At 40.7% G+C, this 14631-nt stretch overlaps 1 protein-coding gene across 2 annotated transcripts in view; it reads right to left on the reverse strand.

The window, feature by feature from the left end:
• Positions 1-10201, reverse strand: part of GPR149 (G protein-coupled receptor 149) — a 79066-nt gene extending 68865 nt beyond the window's left edge. Inside the window, exons 1-2 of one of the 2 annotated variants that reach the window (XM_089672638.1) lie at positions 10048-10201; positions 8846-9648 (exon numbers count right to left, since the gene is read on the reverse strand). In XM_089672638.1, coding sequence (XP_089528764.1) covers positions 8846-9648; positions 10048-10081 — 837 coding nt within the window. In that variant the 5' untranslated portion in view covers positions 10082-10201. Of the gene's footprint in view, positions 1-8845 lie in introns of both variants that reach the window. The other variant, XM_089672637.1, reaches the window with a different exon arrangement.
• Positions 10202-14631: the final 4430 nt, after the last annotated feature.

Here is a 14631-nt window from a genome sequence, read left to right on the forward strand (position 1 = left end):
CAGTGAACAGAAGTGTAAGGAGCATTTTTCCCACTGACCATCACACTAATGTATCATGAGTTGTAGATGTAAGACTTTTTAGCAGGGCTTCCCTAAGACTGGAAAGTTCAAGGGTTCCTCTGTTTTGAAAAGGTTGAGAAAGGCTGCACTAGACTGATGCGCCCTCTCTTTGTTTAGCAGTGCTATGTGTATGGGAACTTCCCCAGCTCTAAGAGGGCAGCAAGGCCTGGTGACCTCACATATCTTCAAGGTGGAGGAGGAAGAGTTTACAGACTTCTGAACACCACACTAGAGTGCAGGAGGTTGCTTTGAAATATTAAGAAGTGTGTTACTAACTGGTTCATCAGGAGGAAGTAAAGAAAAAAAAAGCCCCAAGAAACGAATTCAGCCACCAAATCTAAAGAGTGATAAACTGCTACAAAATATTTTTGTTTTCGGTTTAGAAATGCTTTAAGTTGCTCCATTTTTAGTCCTCATGCACACTGGATATTTTTACAGCGGCTGTTTTTAGCTTTTGGCATTTTTTTCTACAGCCAGTAAACTCTCCAGCATGTTATCCTATGTGTCCATGCACACATAGACTGTAATCAGCGTTTTTTGCCAGAGACATTTTTTGGCTGGAAAAAGATCCCAGAACTAGTGAGTTTCTAGAGGAGTTTTTTAGCTGTAAAAACGCTTAACTCTGAAAAACGCGTCACAATGCAGTAAAATGCAGCAAACCAGCATATTTGGACTTTTTTTGAGCAAAAAAATTTTCTGGGGGGTAAAAAACGCTAAAAACACAAACGTAGAAAAACATGGAAAAACGCAGCAAAACCCAACTAAACACTAATGCAAAAACATAAAGTTGTAAAAGATCGCATTTTTAGCTTGACTTTACACAGCTAATGCTACCAGCATTATTAAAATGCCCAGTGTGCATGAAGCCTTACAGTTGTTAATAAAGTAGAGGTTTTGTGCAATGCACACCGAACCCAACATTCTATATTCTTATTGCTTTTTCACACTTGCCTGATGAGGTGTTACTATAGCGATTCAATTATTGCTGAGTAAATCCATTTAATCCATGTTGACAGACTGGTTTCGTTAGCCGGCACAGTTACTGGTGGCTAACGAAAAGCTCCCGAGCTCTACTTACGATCGGGAGCTTTCTGATAATGTGACCACTGTGATAGCCAATCACGGAGATCACCTTATCACAAATCCTGCCCTGCCTCCAGGCATCTGAAACCCCTTAATAGTCCAGGAGGTGCCAGCACAAATGGGTAGAAATACATGGGGTACTCAACTTTTTGAAGAGTGAGGGCCATGTAAGTGATTTGGTAATCAGTTGCAGACCACCATAATGAAATAAAATGGTTTTGAATTTAGAATTTTTTATTTTAAAAGATTAATGAACAATTTCCTCCTGCAACCTCTGAATGTTGACGGGATGGAGAGGAGGAGAAGCCAGTAGTTGAAGACGGAAAGTGGAGAGGATCCGGTCCTGTATATGCTGACCCTCCTGTCCAAGTTTAAAAAGAATGTGACAGGGAGGCCATAAGGGCCCCCTGGAACATGGAGTAGGGTTGCCATTGCAACCCCTGACAGTACACCAGTGGTTGGGGAGGTGTAGTAAACCACCCCCCAGACCACAAATGTAAATGAGCCCTAACTGTCCTGAGCCCCCTATAAGGCTGCTGTCACACTGATACGCTGCGGTTTACCCTCACCGTGCACGTGCTGCTTTCCTCAGGGTTAGCTGAGGTTTGCCATAGATTTCTAACATATCTTGCGGGTGTGGTGCACTTTCTGAAAGCGTACCAAACACGCAGGATATAATAGAAGTGCACTTTCCTGGTATGAGGTGGAGAGCCACATCAGAGGGCTCCAAGAGCCACAGACTGAGCACCCCTAGGTTAATAAATGCAAAAAATACCTGTTGATATTGCCAGAAATCCTGAGAGCTGATAACCTCCTGTGCTCTCTCCCTGTACTGACTGTTATTATTTACTGAGAACTACAGAACCATGTGACTGTTATGGACAATAGGAAAGGATGGGGGTTCTGTAGTTCTTTCTTGTTTCTGTTGTCATGTTACAGAAGGGTGAGTGATTGTCATCCTAGGACTCCAAATGTGTGACTGGCAGGATCATTAGGTGAAAAAATAAGAACAAATGTATTCCATTTTTTTTCTGGTTTAGATATGTTTAAAGTGTATGTTACCCCAATATTTCATATTGCTGATATGTGTATGTTGTACCATGTACTTGTGTTAAAAAGTATCCTGTTCTCTTTGTAGTTCTTCCTTTGCATGAAATACCTGGTAACCCTGCCAGTCCCCTTGCTTTTCTATTTCAACTTGACTGCGCTAGGCATAGAAGCTGGAACACAGGCTACTTGACTTCCAATGGCCAAGACTTGGGCTGACGCCCCCCTGCACAGCTGTTCATTGTGATGATCAGCGTATCGCTTTCTCTGCCTCTTGCTGATATGCCCCCTTGCAGTCTCCACCTCCAGGTCTCTAAGCCCCTTATGCAGCTGAGAACAGAGGACATGATCACTTAAAAGAAAGAAAACAAAAAGGTATTTATAATTTTTTTTTTCATATATGCAAAAATGTTTTGCCTTGCATTTCTATTTTAAATTGAATGGGTTCTTTTACAAGGTGAGAGTTCACATATAATTTAAAAATAATAATTCTGTCTGTAAACTTGGTCATGATCAAGCCATATTGGTCTGAAAATGTATCTGCAGTCCCCTTTTGCTGGCTTGTAGGGTTGAGATTTACACATACCATGGAATTCTCTTTTGCTATACAATGCAAGTCTGGATAGTTGTTTTATTGCTTTTTCTTGAACTTTAGCATGGCCAATCATAAGGTCTGTTTAAGTAATTTATCTTTGATTTAATACATTTCTGGGCATGTAATTACATCCCTAGCAATCCAAGTTTCTGCTGTATGACTTGCCGGAAGTGAGGTCCTAGTGGGGGGCCCTCTATGCCACCTAACCTGCGTATGTCTATGATCTGTTTCTTCTAATAAGACCCCCCATCTAACAAAATGTTTTTTTTTTCTCTGTGGTCTGCCACTTTCTCTTCCCCTTGAGGAGCAAGATCTGCCAGATCTGCCAATAAGAAAGGCCCTCCTTGTGAAAAGCATTGATGTAAAGAAAGAAGCAGATACCAACCAAAGGAGACATATTCTTTAAGTGCCAATTGACAGCTTAATTAGTTGTTAGCTGCAACTCACTGGCAAGCTGGTTTTTCTGTTGAATAGCAAAATCTACTACCAAGCTATCAATAACAGGCACTGCAATGCAAAAACACTAATTTTGTGTTCGGAAGTCAGCACTTATACAGTATACACATGTTTGAAGGTTTTAATACCACTTTAAGGTGGAAGTTAACCCTATAATTCCCATATATCACATGCACCTTGATAAAACACGTTTGAATTCTGCCCACATTTATGGCTGTCCAACAATCAGCATTGGAATCTACCTGACATTTACCAGTGATACTCATGGTGGTGCTCAGCCCCCTATGCTTTCTACATCTTCTGATTGAGAAGTCTGACTAGAAAATGCCCCTTTGTGCACCAATGCTGTCAAAGACATAAATAGCACAAAGGAGGCTGAGCAACACCATGAGTTGAATGGTGTCACTGGTAAATGGCTGGTAGTTTCCAATGATGGTTGCTAGACAACTGAAAGGTGGAAATAATTCAAACATGGCACTATACATTTTTTAAGGGACATGTGTTATATGGCTGTATTCATAGAGTAATTTTATGGTGAACTTCTAATTTAAAGATTACTTCCATTTTTATCAATGTGTTCTGTTCCCCAAGGGATCAAAGTATATGTAGTACGTTGTCCCATCTTCTAATATACTGTTTGAGGCTAGCTGTGAGGTTGGCTAGATCACCCATCCTCCTCCACAGCCATCTGACAATGCAGCAAGGGGATGGTTGCTTTTACAGATTGCACTTTTCTCCATTTCCAAGCACTTGTCCCTTGCCTGAAACATTTTAGCTGGTAAGCCCCCCCCCCCCCCCCCAGCATTCCTCATGATACTCCTGTCTTGGACAAATGCTTGGAGACAGAGAAAAGTGCCATCTGTCAAAGCAGCCATCTCTGTGCTTGCTTCATTGTTGAATAGTCATGGAAGAAGGAGGGGTGCCCTGTATCCAACTTTATAGCTGTCCTTAGACAGCACATAGGAAGATGGGAGAAAAGGCTACATGTACTTTGTCTCCTGAAGGGGTGGACTGTCGAAGAAGAAAATGCCCTGCCATCAATGGGAGTTAGCAATACCCCATCATTAATTATAATAGGAGGAATAGTACCCGATTGTTGGTATCAGTTGGAGAATTAGTGCACCATCATTAGTATTACTGGCAGGACTAGTGTCTCATTCTTGGTGTCATTGAGAGGAATGGTGCCACATCATTGACATCAGTGGGAAGAATAGTGCCCCAAGGGCCAGATAAAGCTAGCAAAAGGGGTCACAGTTTGGAGACCACTGCATTAATGTCATATCGATACTAATACTTTTAGAGGCTCCTTGTCTCTTTTGTCTTTTTCTATGTTGTGGATATGAAGATAAAGGTAGGGGTTCTGTAGTTAAAGAAGAACTCCAGACGAGGCAAAAAAATCACCCATTAGTACACCCCATACAAAAAACACTAAACAGTTAATGACATTTTGAAAATCCTTACCATTTAGGAGAAAAGTCTATTTGAATTTTCATGACCTCATCTCTGTAATTCAAAAGATAACAGCAGCTGCTCTGCCAAGGAGGAAGTGTAACACCACGGATTACATCATATCCTCTCCTCTCTCTCTGCAGTAACAGGAAACTACAGTTCCATCAACCACAGGGAATTGTAGTGAATGTTGGCAGCTACACTAGGCATGTACATGGTGAATGTGCCTGAGAGTCCTGGTCCACCCACCATTGCAAGTGGAGCTGAATTACATCACTGCTTCCTGGAGAAAGAACTACAGAAGCGATGTGCCAAGACCAGTGGCTGGGGGAACAGGAGGCATAGCAGCCACGGATCTTTTAAACAAGAAACCAAAGAGAATGAAAGGTTTGATTTGAAAATGAATAGGCTATTTCAGAAAACTACTGAGTGAACCAAAGGATGTATGACATATTCAGTGAAGGTAGGAAATCAGCAACAAGGACATGTAAAGATGTTTTTGCCTGGAGTTCTACTGTAAGCAAAGGACAGCTGGTCAGGGTTGACCCCAATTCTTTAAGATTTCAGTCCAGAAAATACACAATTTTCTCAGCCTAAACCAGGAACTATTGTTTTTCAGTATTTGCAGGGAGTTTAAAGGGATAAAATATGGGAAACGTGTATGTATGGCAGAAATATACTGCATTGTCTAGTGAAAATGTACATAAAAAGTCGGAGCTCTCTTCTGATTTTTTTAAAATACCATGGTATTTGCAGTGCAGTTGCCACCCTTATTAAATGTGATACAGCCCTCTTTATGGCTTTCTCCATTATACACCGTACACTAGGTCTTGAGGGAATCAGATTGCCTGTGCACTTGTTTGATTAACCTTTTTTCCTCACAAAAGACTTCTGCTCGCATTAATATGTATCGCTTCATCCCTCTCTGACAGATGTGTAGTTAATAAAACATATATTTCCCCCTGCTCACTGCCATAGCAATGCCTCTATGTGACATGTCAAGGTTGTAGACACAGAAAGTGCTAAATAGCTTTCACTTTCAATGAATGTGATAAGGTAGCATGACAAAAAGTTTTTAACCCTGTCATATTCTTCTGTATGGCCACACAAGCAGCAGTTTAGACGTTACTGTAACCCACATATGTGAAATAACTGGTAATTAATGTGAGTGATGGCGCAACAGATGTACACAGCATTTACGCATTTCAAGCAAAAGTTAGTCACTTGACAAACAGCCTTAAAGGGGCTCTACTTTTATCTCCCTTAACTATTATTACAGGTACTTGTATAGTTTACTACTTTTTCACTGCTTGCTAACAGCAGGCTCCTTGTCCTGCTCAGGTATACACTTTCTTGGTGGACTAAAAATGTACATCCACTATCAAAACATTATGTGAAGAAAGGAACATTTGTGTGCTCAGGCGCACAAACCTAAGGGACTCTGCCCATGGCAGTGGGTGCATGTGCACGCATTAGCGCCAGAAGGGCTATTTAAACTGCATTAGTGCAGTGTGTCAGTAACCTTTGGTTTATTACGTTTCCATGTTCCTCGCATCACATTTTGTTTGACCTTCTATAGCTGACTGGACTTGATTCTGACTCTGCCTCTGCCTGAACGCCTCTTGTACCAACTCCTTGCTTGTCCCTGAATTAGACTTCTGCCTGCTCCTTCTGCTCATCCGTTCTGCTGTTACTGACCTTGGCCTGACTCCTGACTACTTTCCTGCATGCCATCTGAACCTGATGCAGCAACCTCCTAGTTAGCTAGGGGGAGCTATAGTCCTGATTGATAGGGAGGAGGGCTGAGTAGAAGTCTTGGTGTAATAGCCAGAAAGTCAAATTGTGGTTAGGAGCTGAGAGGCTCTGCAGGCCAGCCCCTCTCTAGGGCTTTGGAGGAAGGGCCTAGAGGCAGTGGGTGGATCTGAGGAGTGGCTTGCACCCTTGAGTGATTCTAGCCAATCCCCAACAGAAGGCTGGGACACCCTTAACAGTGTTAGAGACTACTCAGCTTGGGGGAAGGTTTGAGTGGAAGACAGTGAGGAAGATATGAGGCTGAAGGCAGGAGGCTGCAAGGAGGCCCAGTGGGATGGGACCTACCTGCAGGCCTGGAGCTGGGAAAGAGGAAAGCTCAGAGTTTCACTGGCCCCCAGACCGAGGACCACCTGTATGGCAGGGAAGGAGCTGCCCAGCTGAGAGGCCTGGTAGCAGCCACCAAACCACTAGCAGTGAGTACCTTGCACCCCGTGGCCAGTTAGTGGAAGTAGCACTCTGGTGGGAAACCAGATTCGCTGCCTTCTTAGGACTATCCACTTTTAAAATAACAGACACCAGACCCCCTGTTCAGGGATACCTCCAGATTACTGGGTGAAGAAAATTAGTTCATCTAGGGTCTGGGGTGGTACATTAAGGAGATGCTGTCTAGCTCTCCAACAGAGACTGTGCTGCAGTGAAGACTTGTTAATAGTTCCAGAAAGTTGTCCTCAATTCATCAGTTTCCTTGGGCATCATTTACACCCCTAACCCTATCCCAGTTCAAATACCCTAAATAAAAAAAACAAAAACAAAAGTTCAAGGACTGATCTCTGACTATGGATGTAAGTATATGTGAAGATGCATGTTGCCCGGCTGTGCAGGACTACATGGGGACCCAAATCTTCTAGTAACTAAGGGAGTAGTGCTACACTGATCTGCACGCTGCTTGCCGACCTGGACTGTCTGGCTGTTCCTTGTTGCCATCCTGCTCCTGTACCAGCCGATCTGTGCTTTTCCCTGTCTCTAGTCCTTCTGCCTGTGTGTTTCGGTCCTGCCATCCCTACTTTCCAGATGCACATCAGCACTGCCAGTGAGAGACTTACCAGGCACTCTGTGCTCTGGTGTTCCCTTTCACCTTACTGAAGATCCAGAGCCAGAGATGTAGGAGAAGCCTTCCCCAGTGCTTCAGACTCCACCACCAGATACGTTACACACTATCAAGGCAATAAATATAATATACAATTTACAATATATATGTAAAGTGCTGCGTAAATTGACAGCGCTATATAAGTACCTGTAATAAATAAATAAATCTATATGTGTTTAAGGACATGCCATGAAAAATTGATCATTGCAGTTCTGGACAGAGAGGAAAGGGGGATATTATGGAAAAGAAGATTTACCCTGGGTCTACACAATGATCCATATGAGGGATGCACCTATGGTTTAAAGGAGAACACCTTTTCAATTTACCAGAGTCAACATGTTTCATTAAAGCATTGGTCTTTACCATGATTGAAGCTGCAGAATTTCTTTTGATCAAAGAAAAAAAAAAAGGAAGGGGGACATTGCGAAATGGATGATTGATCTATATGTCTAAGTTAGCAAAAACAACATACAGCATTTCATTATTAAAGAATAGGTTTTGACCATGATTGGAAGGCACAAAAATACTTCAGTCAAAGCATGAGTGGAAAGGGAGACATTGTGAAATGGATGATTGATATGCGTGTCTACGCAATGGGATCTATATCAAGGATGAACCTATGGTTAAAAGCAGAACACCCCTCCAGGTTACAGATTCAACATAATGCTTTGTTACAAAATACTGTAGGTCTTTACCATGATTGGACGCCACTGAAAGCCTTGGGCAAAGAAAGAAAGGAGAGAGAAACTTTTTAATGGATGACTGACCTACGTGTCCATATAAAGGGATCTGTATCAGGGATGCACCTATGGTTAAAAGCAGAACACCCCTTCAAGTTAACAGACTCAACATAATGCATTTTTAGAGAATAGGTCTTTATCATGGTTGGAAGCCACATAAATACATTGGTCAAAGAAAGAAAGAAGAGGAGAACATTATTGAATGGATGATTGACTTATATGGCTACACAAAGGGATCTATATGAGGGATGCACCTGTTGCTTAAAGCAGAACACCCCTTCAAGTTATCAAGTTGACATAATGCATGATTACAGAATAAGGTCTTTACCATGTTTGGAAGCCACAGAGATACTTTGGTTGAAGAAAGAAAAGAATTGAGGACATTATAGAAAGTATGATTGATCTATGTGTCTACACAAAAAGATCTATATGAGGGATGTACGCATGGTTTAAAACAGAACACCCCTTCAAGTTAACACAGGCAACATATTTCATTATTAAAGAATAATTCTTTACCATGATTGGAAGCCACAGAAATACTTTAGTCAAAGCAAGAATGAGAGAGAATCGCTTCTGAGCATACAATACTGTCATGCTCCTGCTCCCTCTCAGGCTGTGTATACCGTGCTGATCATCGCCCAGGCTCCTCTTGCACACAGCCTCTGAGCTCACACAATTCTCATTGAAATTCTTCAAGGTTTTGCTGGCAGGATTACCAGGGGACACAGACGAGTCATTGCTGCCCAGAGGTGTACTGGGGGTTAGATAACCTTTAGCGATATCTTTGTAGTTCAAATAAAGTAGCTGTTCTTGGCTGTCCGAACAAAGCAACTGGTGGGTTAGGGGAACAGAGAAGACTGTCAGAACACAGAAGCAGATGGAGTACAAAGCAAACAGAAACAGCACGTAAGAGCTACTGCAGTCTATAAGGCATCCCCAGGAGGTGGCATCAAATGCTCCCCAACCACAAAAAGGCAGCACGCTTATCAACAAACTAACAAGCCATGTGCTTAGAATTGTCCATAACATTTTCATAGGGATATTTTCAGTTTTGTATTCTCCCAGTTTGGCAGATGTACAGAAGTTATAGGAAATAATGATAGATGCCTTTAAGTTACTGGATACCCCCTGAAACAGGTAGATGAAGGCAGCAGCAGTGCACAGGGGCTGGGATAACGGATTGTTCGTCCATTGTTTCAGCATGAAGATCGAGGCAGGTACCACACTCAGTAAGTCGTCCACAGACAAGGAGGTCACAAGCACAGACAGAGTAGTCTTGCTCTTTATCTTCAGCAAGGACACCAATGAGTAAATACTGCCTGCAAGGACGATAAGGGTCAGAGTCAGTGTCAGACAAAATAGAAACACATTTGGAGTAGACTGTGGCTTTGGCGTCTCTGTAATGAACCTGGAGCTGTTTGTGTAAATGGCAGTTGTTGCCACGGACATCGTGGTAGCAGAAGTCTGTATCCTTCTAATGTATAACAGGACACCCTTGTAAAAAGGCTGCCATAACAATTCTTCACTTTTCTAATCCCTCTTCATCCATCAGCAAACTTACTTTGTACTCCTTAAATTGGCAGCTAGCGCGCTGATGTTTTTAATGTAGTTAGCTCCACTCAAGCCACAGTTTACATCCACTAGAAGAGAGGATTCACAGGAAAAGAGCACTGAATTAAAAAAAGGTCTTATCCTTTCCATTAAAGTTTCTGTTCCACCTGGTGCAGGTTGTGGAAGGCAGCAGCATCTCATCAGTGTAGGATCCTGCAGAATAAGCGCGGGTCAGCAGATCAGGTGCAGCAGGCTAGCCGGAGTGCTGGGCACAATCAAAGCATGTTCTCTGTGTGAGGCTGGTAGTAGAGTGAGATGTTCTTTGAATCAGTCTCTTCTGTTCAGAGCTGCAAGAGGGTGGAGTCTGCTTCCACTTCTCAATAGGAAGACAGAAGGAGACATGAGGCTGATTTTAGCAATCTTCACGCAACAAATACATTTAACTTTGCAAAAGTACATATCAGATGTTGTGTAATATAAGCAATTTATGTTCAGTGTACCTGCAAATAAATGTGTACTGTTTTAATATAATAGATTTGTTTTATCATTTGCTTGTATTCGGATGACATTTTTTTTCACAACAGAGGCTTGAAATAACGGTACATTCTCCTGTCAAATAATCAGGGAATAAGAAACATGCATATCCAAAGTAGTGAAAATGATCATCATTTTCATTTATATTACAATGAAACAAACCTTTCAAGTGATTAAAAAATGGTTAGTTAAAATACTGGTTTTAATGACCATAAAGGTCACAAATCTCCTAGATTGTAAGCTCGAAAGAGCAGGGCCCTCGAACCCCTCGTGTATCACATTGTATTGGTATTGTTCTGTCACATGTTCTGTCCCCCTTTGTAATGTACAGCGCTGAGCGAACTATTGGCGCTTTATAAATACTGTATAATAATAATAATAATAATCTGTTGTGTGCACTAAACAAACTCAGATATTAGGTATATCTCAATGCAGCACTTAAAAATCCCTAAATCAGTGTCCTAAACCAGTGCAATATATTACAAAATTTCATGTATATAAAGATTCCTTTACAGAAAGTGCATTATTCATATGGACCTTTTACAATGTGCAAACCATCCAATTTAAGAACATCAGTTACATATATGTGCAAACAAATACATATAAAGTGCATTAATCTGACCTTTAAACTGTGCAAACCATGCGTATCCTAATAAAATATTTAAAAACTCATATATTACCTTGTAAATGTGGCAGTGACATCATCATTGTATAAAACAAAAAAAGTGAGATTGCCTGTGAGCCACTAGGAATGTGATATATATAAAGTGTGAAAGCTATATATTACTAGAAAGTGAGTTCGCTGGCTCCTCTTTTACACAGAGGGCGTGGCACCATATATTTATTTATCTTGACATCATCACTGTGCTGTGCTGTACAGTACATAGCCTGTTCAGAGAGAAGAGCCGTGGGAGAGACCTAATGCAGCCTAACACCCAGGTCACACAGATCCGAATTTGAAACCATGCGACTTCCAGTGAAGTCGTATGATTTCAAAGTCGGATGGTATTCCAACTTGAGGTGCAACATGCGTCTTGCAATGTCTATGCAAGTCGCACGTAAAGCAGTGCATGCACTGACAAGTCGGAATCAGTTCGATATGATCGCTGTAATTGCAGACAATAGGATGTGACTTGCTATGCAATTTTCAAGTTGCAAGGCATGGCACATCGCATGCCAAGTCACACCTTGTGTGACCAGGGTCTAAACCACAAAAACTTTTGTTTACATATATATATTTCTTAATTACCATAAAGGTCACAAATCTTTTGTGTGCACCAAACAAACTCAGATATTAGGTATATCTCAATGCAGCACTTAAAATCAGTGTCCTAAACCAGTGCAATATAATAAAAGATGTAATGTATATAAAGATTCCTTTACAGAAAGTGCATTATTCATATGGACCTTTTACAATGTGCAAACTATCCAATTGAAGAACATCAGTTACATATATGTGCAAAAAAATGCATATAAAGCGCATAAACCTGTACCTTTAAAGTGTGCAAACTATGTGTATCCTAATAAAATCTTTAAAAACCCATATATTACCTTGTAAATGTAGTAGTGACATCATCACTGTGCTGTGCTGTACAGTACATAGCCTGTTCAGAGAGAAGAGCCGTGGGAGGGACCATGCAGCTCTACCCACTACAGGCTGCCTGCAAAAAAGTACAGGAGGGGATGAGACAAGGCCAGTCACCCAGCACAAGGAGAGAGAGCAGCAGTGAGCAGTCTTTATTACAGGAAGCTCCTGTACAGAGGCAAAGTTGCATACTGGATTACTGCACAGATCTGGAAGAAATACTCAAAGCACACCAAGATTCAAGTAATATTACATATGATTTGTATTGAGGCAAAATTTTCCTATCTTAAAGTTTAGCTAAAAAGTGATATTAAAACCTAATTTTTTTCACAATTTCAACTGCCCATTTAAACATTTCCTTAGAATGTCTGTTCTTCATATTTCATAACTTTCCTTTCCACCAGTTTTATCTTAGATGGGTACTGAGGAGCGCCTAGTACAAATGCTCATAACACTTAAAGGTCCTTTTTGGTTCTTCATTAAGAGCTTCAAACACAAACACAGTCAATGTATTTCAGGGGACGTACCTCCTCCTTCTCCAGGGCATGAACAGTAAATGTTATTAGAATCTCAATGGATTCATATTTTCACAGTACGCGACCTGTTTGGAATCACGTTTAGGGCTCCCAACACCATCTTACCCCCTGGGGCTCTTCTTCTCTTTTTCTTCCATTTTCCCTTTATCACTCTTTTTCTGCCTCTATTCTGTTCTTATTGTCTTTTTATCTATTGCTCCCTTCTTCCCGTCACTTATATAGCGGTGACATGCTAATATATTGTGCCCAAGTTTTCATATGACCTAATTCCACAGTGCTTTCATGTGTTAACTTCTATTTGAGGTTCCAGTTTACAGATATCATTGCCCCATGCCCTATGGGGCTTCTTAGCTCCTCTCTTACTTAGCTACCAGTTGGCTTTCCCCAAGCTGGCCATTGCTTATGCTTTTAGTTACGTGCTTCTGGCTGTTTTCCAGAGTTGATCTCGATGTTGTATTGCGTACATTTCTCTTTATTGGAATTGCTCCTTTGCAGATTGTTGACTGTGATCCCTGTGATGTGCCTTCCTTGTTCCTCTTTGATTTTTTATGACATCTATACTCTTGTACTTTTTGCTGTTTTATTTTTTCAATGAAACATTTGAAGGAGAATCACAATGGTTTGCACTAGAGGACCAATGTAGGGCTTGATAAAAACTCCTAACTGCACTCAAAATGGCCGACTGAGTTTGTCTGGTCATTTCATTACTACCCCCCTTTCTGGTTTTAGGGTGACTCCTTTCTCTTTTAGGGTTCTAGTGAGCCATACGTGCATGTGCACTCTCAGGAATAGGACTATATTTCGAAGTGAGTATGCTGTCTGCCCTGACATGCACAGGTAGCCCAAGATGAAAACAAACAGAAGCACCTCTGCTCCTCTTCTCAGGGAAAGTGATTGATAGGGGCTTCTGAGTGCATACAATGTCCTCACCTTGGGCAATTGTCATCAATTACATTTTTCCACCTTACAACTTCCTGTTCTAGTGTGCAAATGCTCATTCATTGTACTGTATTGGTTAGCAGTGTTGTCATCGTAGGACAGGAAATGTTTTAGGACTACAGATCACCTTTCTTTTAACTATTCCCCATACATGTGGGGAATGTTCTGTAGTCCTAATACATAACATTTCTGAGATAATACTGCAGAATGCACAAGACACATGACAAGTCTGGATTTCTGGCAGGTTCAGCAGGTTTAGAAGAAATATACAACAATGCCAGTAATGACATTTATAAAAACCAAAATTGAGGAAAAAAGAAAAGTTCATTGTATACTGGGAATACTGTACATATACTTTGAGCTGGGAAAACAAGATGGAAAGTAAATGATGAGCATATCTGTATGTAAAATACAGTGGTACAAACATCCTCAAAATACACAAAAGTGGATGAATAAGTGCAGACTGCAGCATCCATATATTAATTATTTGGGTTATAAAGAGGTGAATGGAGTGGCACACATTGGCCAATCAGTGATCACATGCAAAGTAGTAAGCAAGATGTCACTTGTGAAATCTGTGAATGATCACAGAGGTCACATGCTACAAGGCTATTCACAACAGCCTTGTACCATGTGACAAGCTCTGACCAATCACAGCTCACACAGTATTTCTCAATGGCTACAAGAATGCAGACAGAGAGAAAGAGAAATGATTGCTTTTACATCCTATATGGTTGTAAAAGCAATCACTGTAAAAAAAAAAAAATCTTCATCACCCCCCACAAGTAGTACAGTGTCACCTGGGTGACACTGTACTGCTAGGGTGACGGTATGTAAAAAAAAACAAATAATAATATAAAAAAATTAAATAAAAATGTAAAACAAAATGTTTCAAAATTATAGTTTTTGGTTATAACTAATTTGGCATATTTTTTTTTTTTACTAAAAAGATAACGGAATATATTTTGGCCAAGATTTATGATGAAATATTATTTATTTGCAAAATTTTATAAGAAAAACACTTTTTACAAAATTTTTGGACATTTTCATTTATATAGCAAAAAAAAAAATCCCAGCGTTGAATAAATACCACCAAAATAAAGCTTTATCTGTCTCAAAACAATGGTAAAAAATTCATATGGGTACAGTGTTGCATG

This window comes from Staurois parvus, unplaced genomic scaffold (assembly GCF_062004578.1).
Source record: "Staurois parvus isolate SC_StPar_1 unplaced genomic scaffold, SC_StPar_1.0 ptg000131l, whole genome shotgun sequence".
Lineage (NCBI taxonomy): Eukaryota > Metazoa > Chordata > Amphibia > Anura > Ranidae > Staurois > Staurois parvus.